This window comes from Propithecus coquereli, unplaced genomic scaffold (genome assembly GCF_000956105.1).
Source record: "Propithecus coquereli isolate 6110/MARCELLA unplaced genomic scaffold, Pcoq_1.0 Scaffold77, whole genome shotgun sequence".
In the NCBI taxonomy this organism is placed as follows: Eukaryota; Metazoa; Chordata; class Mammalia; order Primates; family Indriidae; genus Propithecus; species Propithecus coquereli.
In genome coordinates this window covers 4,496,102-4,504,214 of record NW_012153840.1, presented here as the reverse complement: position 1 = coordinate 4,504,214, position 8,113 = coordinate 4,496,102, and the positions used below count along the sequence as shown (strand labels likewise).

Below are 8,113 nucleotides of genomic sequence, written 5' to 3'. Positions count from 1 at the left end.
AGTGTGGAAAATGAGGCTTAGAGAAATTAGGACTAGCTCAAATCCCAGCAGCTGGGGGGATGGAGGAGGAATGACGGAGCTTGGGTTTAAGCCCAAGCCTTAATTTCCCAGAGCCCAGTGGCTTTCAAACTTATTTTTTGCCCTGACCCACAATTATAACTATGTTGTGAGCCAGGCACTGTGGTGTGCACCCGTAGTCCCAGTTACTCAAGAGGCTGAGGCAGGAGGATCGCTTCAGGCCAGGAGTTAAAGGCTGTGGTGTGTTATGATCTTGTCTGTGAGAGCCACTGCCCTCCAGCCTGGGCAACATAGATCCCATCTCTAAAAATTAAAATAGACAAAAATAAACATACTGTGATCCAGCACACTCCTATGTGTAAATGAAACAAAAAATTTAAAGTAATCATTACTTTTTTCCTGCAACACACAGGTAGTTGCTGACATTAACAAGATGCTCGATCCTTTTGTAGTTCATAAGCATGATGATTGGGTTTTCACATGCATGCATGAGATGTGCCTCCCTTAATCCTTGTTACGATGTCGGCACAGTACCCGTCTGACATGAAAAAAAACAAGATGCTATTTACAACCCGCTAAATTGTTCACCAGCTACTCTTGGGTGATGACCCATAGTTTGAAAAAGGGTGTTCTACACCTTGCTGCCTCACTTCCACACGGCTTAGTTCTTATTCCCAGTGAAGGCCAGACTCATTCCTGTGGTTTCTCAAGACTCCCTCATCTGTCTACTGGACATTCTGGGGAATCTGAGAGGCTGGAATGTTTAGTCCTGCGGTAAATGTCCCCATTTAATCACAAAGAGTATGTAGGCAGGAATGTGCCTCTCTGTCCCAGGCACTGTGGGAGACGACCCAGGCAGCCTGAACAGGGAGAGCATCTGGTTCACAAGGGCTTCTCCTGAAACGGAACCCTCCTCGCAGATGTCAGCTAAGTTCACTCTGTCCTCAAGGGCATGATGTTTTGTCTGAGTCAGACTCTTAGGCTTAAGAACAGCCAACTTTGACTGAGAGCTTAGCATGTGTCATACATTCATATGCATGAACCCTAATCCTCTGAAAAACCCAGTGATCTATTTTCCCCTTTGTACAAATGAGGAAGTTCATTAATTCAGCAAAATATTTGAGTGCTTAGTAAGTGCTAAGCATAGTTCTGGGCACTGGATATACAGCAGTGATTAAGGTGGATAAAAATCCCTGCCTCTGTGGAGCTTGTATGCTAGTGAGTGAAGGCAGAAAATAGGCAAGATTAATCAGGTAAAAGACACAGGTCAGAAGATAAGGGCTATGCTACATGTGGGAGGGTAACAATAGTGTGCTCGGGGTGGCCTCACTGGAAGACAGCATTTGAAGAAAGACTTAAATGAAGACAGTGGGGGATGAAGTCGTGGGATATCTGCATGGATCTTTCTAGGCAGAGGGAACAGCATGTGCAAAGGCCCTGAGATAGGAGCATGCCCAATGAGACTACTGTGGCCAAAGCAGAGTGACGGAGGTGGGGAAGTGGTAGGAGAAAATGTGTGTAAAGGAACTTGGGGCAGACTTGGGGTCTTGCAGGCCACTATAAGGACTCTGTCTTTTTCTGTGAGTGAGGTAGCTGTCATTGGAGAGTTTTGAGCCGAGGAATGACAGGAGCTCGCTTACATCTTAATAGGGTCCCATGCTGCTATGTGCAGAGTAGACAACAGGGAGGAAGGATGGAAGCAATGAGACCAGTCAGGAGGCAGCTGCAACATTCCAGGCAGGACAGAATGGTGCATCGGACTGGTGTGGTTTTTTGGTTTTTGTTTTTGAGACCGAGTCTCACTCTGTTGCCCGGACTAGAGTGCCGTGGCATCAGCCTAGCTCGAACTCGCGGCAACCTCAAACTCCTGGGCTCAAGCGATCCTCCTGCCTCAGCCTCCAGAGTAGCTGGGACTGCAGGCGCATGCCATCACGCCCCGCCTGTTTTCATTTCTTTTGGGACTGGAATTGCTAGGTCATATGGCAAATTTATGTCTAACTTTTTAAGATACTGCCAAACTGTTTTCCGGAGCGGTTGTACCATTTTATATTCCCACCAGCACTGCATGCAGGTTTCAGTTTTCCTCATCCTTGCCAATATTTTGGTATATTAATGTTATGTTGTGCATCTTTTATGTGTTTACTTGACACCTTTATCTCTTCTTTGGTGAGATGTTTGTTCAGTTATTTCGCCCACTTAAAAAATTGGATTGTTGGTTTTCTTATGAGTTTTGAGACTTCTTTATATTATCTGGATATAAATTATTTATGAGATATGTAATTTCCAAATATTTTCTCCAGTCTTTTGGTTTGTCTTCTCATTCTCTTAACAATGTCTTACAAGCAGTGGACGCTACTAATTTTGATGAAATCCAATTTATCAAATTTTTCTTTTATGGACTGTGCTTTTGGTATCACATCTAAGAAATCTTTGCTTGATCCAAGGTCATGAAGATTTTCTCTTAGGTTAGGTTTTCAGGTTTTCTTTTAGAAGTTTTATAGTTTTAGGTTTTACAAAAAGGTTTATGATCCATTTTGGGTTAAATTTTGCATATGGTACAAGGTATAAAGGGTTTTTAAAATTTGTTTTGTGGGTGTTGCGTGTTTGGCATGTGGATATCCAATTGCTCCAGCACTATTTGTTAAAGAGACTGTCCTTTCTGCACTGAATTGCTTTTTCACTTTTGTCAAAAATTAATTGATCATATATCTGGACTTTCTATTCTGTTCCATTCATCTATTTGTCTACCTTGATGCCAATACCATACTTTCCTGATTACTGTAGCTTTAGAATAAACCTTGTAACACGTAGTATAGGTTATCTGATTTTGTTTTTTGTTTTCAAAATTGTTTTGGCTATCTAGGTCCTTTTCATTTCCGTATCAATTTTAGAAATTGCCAGTTTCTACAAGAAAAACTTACTGGGATTTTGATTGGGATTGCGTTAAGTCTATAGGTCCACTTGAGGAAAACTGACATCTTAAAAATATCGAGTCTTTTAACCCATGAACGTATCTCTCCATTTATTTAAGTTTTCCTTAATTTCTCCCAATAATGTTTTACAAGTTTTAATATGCAGGTCTTACACATTTTTTGTCAGATTTACCCGTTTTATTTTCATATTTCTTGATGCTATTGTAAACAGTATTAGTATTATTTTTCAATTTCTGATTATTTATTGCTAATATATAGCATACAACTGATTTTTGTATGTTGATCTTGTATCCTACAATCTTGCAAAATTCATTAACAATTCTAGTAGCTTTTTTGCAGATTCATGGGAGTTTCTATTATGTTGTGCATGAATAATGACGGTTTTACTTCATCCTTTCCAATTAGATGCCTTTTCTTTCTTTTTCCTTCCTTATTGCACTGGCTAGAACTCTATTCTAATATTGAATGGAAGTGGCCAAAGCAGACATCCTTGTCTTTTCCTGATCTTAGAGGGAAAGCAGGCTTTTATTATGAAATATGCTGTTAGCTGTATTTCAGAGATGCCTTTTATTAGGATGAGGACGTCCCCTTCCATTCCAACTTTGTTGGAAGTTTTTTAAAAATCAGAAATGAATGTTGGATTTTGCCAAATGCTAGAATATCTCTCCAAGGTAGGAGACACCTCCCATTTCCAACTAAGAAAAAGGGACAATGCTTAGTGGACTTTCCTGCCTCTATTGAGATGGTTTTCCTTTCTTTCTGTTATTAATAATATAGTGAATTACACTGATTATATTTTTCTCAGATGGACTTGTGTTTACTACACTGATTTCAAAACGTTCTGGCAAGTCACTTCATCTCTTATAGCCTCGTGGATTTTTCTATAAAATGGGACAATAATACTCAGATCATATTTATGAGGCTAGAATGCATTGGCATATGAAACATAGCTGGCCCAAAAACTTGGCACATAGCAGGCACTCAATATAAGGTCCATATTTTACAGACAGGATTACAGGTGTCAGTCTTCATATGTATCTTCCCCACTGTTTCTCCCCCTCCTCCAGGCAGGGACCCCCCCTCAATTCTTCTCTGCCTTCCAGTGCCTAGTAAGTGCCTCCTGACACAAATGGGTAGGCTCTCGATAAAAACGTGAATGAAAGTATGAAGGAACCGGTTGCAGGCCGCCGCCAGCCCCGCCCACGCCGCAGCATCCCGCAGCTTCCGACGGGAGACGCTGCCCAGGTCGCCATGCCCTGCTCCGCAGCTGCGTCAGCCGAGCACAGCGCAGCCTTTCCCACGCCTGACCAATCGGATCCCGCCCTCCGGGGGCCCGCCCTATCCCAAACGCCGACCTCCGGCCCCGGCCTCGGAAGTTGACCAATCGGCTGCGGAGCCCCGCTGTTAGCCCCGCCCCCAGGTTGAAACTGCCGCTTCGAAACGCGGGGTAACGCTCGCCGGGGCGTTGCGGCCCCGCCCCGCGTCTAGCCAATCAGAACGGGGGGCGGTGGGGGCTGTGCAGCCGGGGGGCTGCCGAGCGGTGAGTGCGGGAGCCGCGGGGCCTGCTGGGGCGGAGGGGCTGGGCGGGGATCCCGCCTGCGCCCCCGCGGAGGGCTCGGGCTCGGGCTCGTGGGGGAAAGAAGAGGGGGCCGAGTCTCCCTTCCCCGGGGGTCCCGTCTCGGCGTCCCCCTCTCTGCTTGTCACTTTCACTGCCCCGGGGCCTCTGTTGAACGCCGCCTTCCCGTTCCCGTTGCAGCCTTTCGCTGTCCAGAGCGCGGCTGGAGCTGGCGGAGGGTCGTGCAGGCCGAGCCCTGTGACCTCGTGCGACAACGGAGCCCCTCGGACTACAAAGGTGGGGCTCAGAGCCGCTAGACCAGTTCAGGGTGGCGGCCAGCACTCAGACCCCGCGGGTCAGACTGTTGGTCTCCCTTGTCTGCAGCTCCTTGCGCCCCCACCTTATGAGGGCATATGGGGGGGCAGGTGCCAGTGTAGTCGTTTCTGTCTGCTCCAGTCCCCGCAGCCGGCTCTAAGGATCCTTGGGGGACCAAGGACTGGGAGGAGGAGGAGCTTCCCCAGGCCTCTCCCCGTACTGCCCGGGAAAGGCTGTCACCGTGGACCCTGGAGCCAGATTTTGCTTCAGATCTTGGCTTTGCCACTTACTAGCTTTGTGACTTGGGGCAAGTTGCTTAACCTCTCTGAACTTTGGTTTCTTCATGTGTCGAAAGGAAGGAGGAAGGAAGGGCAGGAAAGAAGGAATAATCCTTCAGAAGCTTGATTTGTGTTGGATTCACAAGCTATAAAGCTTTACATTTGCATAGTTGCACTAATTGTTTTCTGCAGATTAAACTAGTCTAATTTCATGGCTAAGGTTATTAACGGGGAATTAGTCTCTTTGGGCAGATAAGGAAACACACTCTGGTCATTTTAGAATATTAGACATTTATTGACTGTTTACCGTGTGCCACGCACTGTATTAAGAGTTAACTTGCATTACCTTGTTTAATCCTAACAACAGCTTTATGAAGTAGATACTGTTAGCATCTGTCTGGCAGATGAGGAAACTGAGGCATAAAGAGGTTAGATAACTTGCCTGAGTCTACGCAGTTAAAGAGTATCGGATACAGGCTTGGTGCGGTAGCTCATGCCTGTAATCCTAGCACTTTGGGAGGCCGAGGCAGGAGGATCCCATGAGACCAGGAGCCCGAGACCAGCCTGAGCAAGAGTGAGACTCCGTCTCTACAAAAAAATAGAAAAATTAGCCCTGTGTGGTGGTGCTAGTAGTTGTAGTCCCAGCTACTCTGGAGGCCGAGGCAGGAGGATCACTTGAGCCCAGGAGTTTGAGGTTGCAGCGAGCTGTAGTGGTACCACTGCACTCCAGCCTGGGTGACAGAGCGGGACCCTGTGTCCAAAAAAAAAAAAAGGGTTTTTTGATTGGGGTTTTAACTCAGGCCTTTGGCACCCCAGGATACCCTCCTCAGTCCTGTGTCGCACTGTCTTGACTTCAGGTAGAAGCGCTGGGCCTGGAGCCCAGCCCTAAGGACATCTGGCAGCCCAGGGGCCAGTGACACCCGCTGTGGGAAGCTGGAGCATCTCCAGGATGGTGGAGACTGAGGACCTGCTGCAGCTGCGGCTGCTCAACCTGGAGCTCCTGAGGCAGCTGTGGGCTGGGCAGGATGCTGTGCGACAGTCGGTGGCCAGGGCGGCCTCAGAGGTGGGTGTCCACCTTGGGAACCCCCAGGGGACGAGGAAGGGTCTGTCCAACCTCAGGTCAGCATGCAGACCTCCAGGGTCATCTTGTCCGACATGCCTAGTTTGGATGGGAACACCGAGGCCTGGTGAGGAAGTGTCCTGGGACGCTGCCGCCAGAGCAGGATGAGGACCTAGGCCTTGGTGCCTGGCACGTGGGTAGGTGGGCTCCAGTGGGCCGCTCCCTCGGTGATCTGGCCCCTCTTTTCCAGTCCAGCCAGGACTCCAGCAGCAGCTATGACTCAGAGACGTCATTGTCTCAAGAGACCTCCTCAACCTCCTCACGAGCCTCCTGCCCTCGGGACAAGTGCTACGTGTGGGGCCCACCACATGCCCACGGAAGTGACCCCTGTGATGAGGCCAGCTCGAGGACAGTCTCCCTCCCGCCTGCCAAACGCCAGCACCAGGAGTCCCTGGGCCAGCTGAGATCCAACTCAGCACCCTGTCTGGCCACCTCAGACTTGGGGGACCCAGAGTTTTCTGCAGGGCTGGGTGATCTGGGGCCCCAGGAGGAACGGGCCCTGAAGTCCATCTTGGCTCAACGAAGCAAGCTGTCCAAGGTAACATGGGAGAGGGGACATCCATAGATGGGAGCTTCCTTGAGCCTCAGTTTCCCTGTCTGACAAATGTGCTCCTGGACAGCCTCCTTGTAGGGTGAGAGGCTTCTGGGCAATACTGTGAGTTGAATCTAGTGCAGCCTTGGTGCTTGATCAGTGGTGGCCTTTAGTTTCTCAGACAGCACTTTGAGGAGAAGGTGACGTGTCCCATTATTCAGATGAGAAGAGTGAGGCTCAGGGGCCAGACTTGCGCAAAGTCATATATAACGTGGGGCCAAACTTTTACCCTTTAGTTCTTGAGCCCTTGGCTGAGCCCCAGGCCCAAGTCAGGGGTAAGTTCAGATGCAGTCTCTTTCTTTCCCTCGAGGTGTGGCCTCCTCTGGGCCAGGCCTGTGGCTTAGCTCTTCCCTGCCTTTTCCTCCCCGCTCAGCCCAGAGTGAACTTCTCCGAGGAGTCTGCAGTGCCTGAGAGGAGCTGGCGCCTCAGGCCGTACCTGGGCTACGACTGGATTGCGGGTAAGGCGCGGTGCACGCACGTCCCTTGCCTGGGTGTGGGAGGTGGAGGCCTGGGCTCGTCTGTACGCCTGCCTGAGCCTCCACCTGTGCGGCTGCTGTTTCTCTGGCTGTGCCACCCTCTTCGGTGAGTGCCTTCCAAGCCACGTCTGTTCTCTCTGCCTTGGACACAGAGCCAGGCGCAGAAACGGTGTGTCTGTTGAATGAATGAATGAGTCAGGGCTGCCGTATTTTTAAGCATTTGTTACCTGCCAGGCCCCAGCCAGCTCTGTACTTGGACCAGCTCTTTTCATTGTACTGCCCGCCCCTCCCCCACAGCGACCGCAGTTGCTCCTGGCTGGTCTTTTTGTGCGTGCGTGCATGTGTGTGTGTGTGTGAGAAAATATATGTAACAAAATTTACCATTTTAGCCATTTTTAAGTGTACAGTTCAGTGGCATTAAGTACATGCATATTGTGCAACCATCACCACCGTCTGTCTGCAGAAACTTTTTCATCTTCCCAAACTGCAGCTGTGTCTCCATTACGCGGTTACTCCCGTCCCTCCCTCCAGCCCCTGACAGCCAGCCTTCTACTTTCAGTCTCCATGAATTGAACTCCTCTAGGTACTTCGTATTAGTGGAATTAGTATTTACCTTTTCGTGACTGGCTTATTTCACACAGCATAATGTCGTCAAGGTTGCAGCGTGTGTCAGAGTCCCCTTCCTTTGTAAGGCTGAATGATGTTCCGTTGTACGGATAGACCATGTTTCGTTTGTGCGTTTACACACTGATGGACGCGGTGTTTTCCGTCTCTTGGCCGTTGGGAGCAGTGCTGCTGTGAGCATGGGGGCGCACTACCCATTTCT

General features: G+C 48.9%; 1 protein-coding gene across 3 annotated transcripts in view; it reads left to right on the top strand.

Annotated features, from left to right (window-relative positions):
• Window positions 1–4,418: 4,418 nt before the first annotated feature.
• MIIP (migration and invasion inhibitory protein) overlaps window positions 4,419–8,113 on the top strand; it is a 9,163-nt gene continuing 5,468 nt past the window's right edge. For 2 of the 3 annotated variants that reach the window (XM_012662469.1, XM_012662468.1), the window contains exons 1-5: window positions 4,419–4,491; window positions 4,708–4,803; window positions 5,957–6,162; window positions 6,410–6,757; window positions 7,185–7,269. In XM_012662469.1, coding sequence (XP_012517923.1) covers window positions 6,049–6,162; window positions 6,410–6,757; window positions 7,185–7,269 — 547 coding nt within the window. In that variant the 5' untranslated portion in view covers window positions 4,419–4,491; window positions 4,708–4,803; window positions 5,957–6,048. Of the gene's footprint in view, window positions 4,492–4,707; window positions 4,804–5,956; window positions 6,163–6,409; window positions 6,758–7,184; window positions 7,270–8,113 lie in introns of those variants that run through there. The other variant, XM_012662470.1, reaches the window with a different exon arrangement.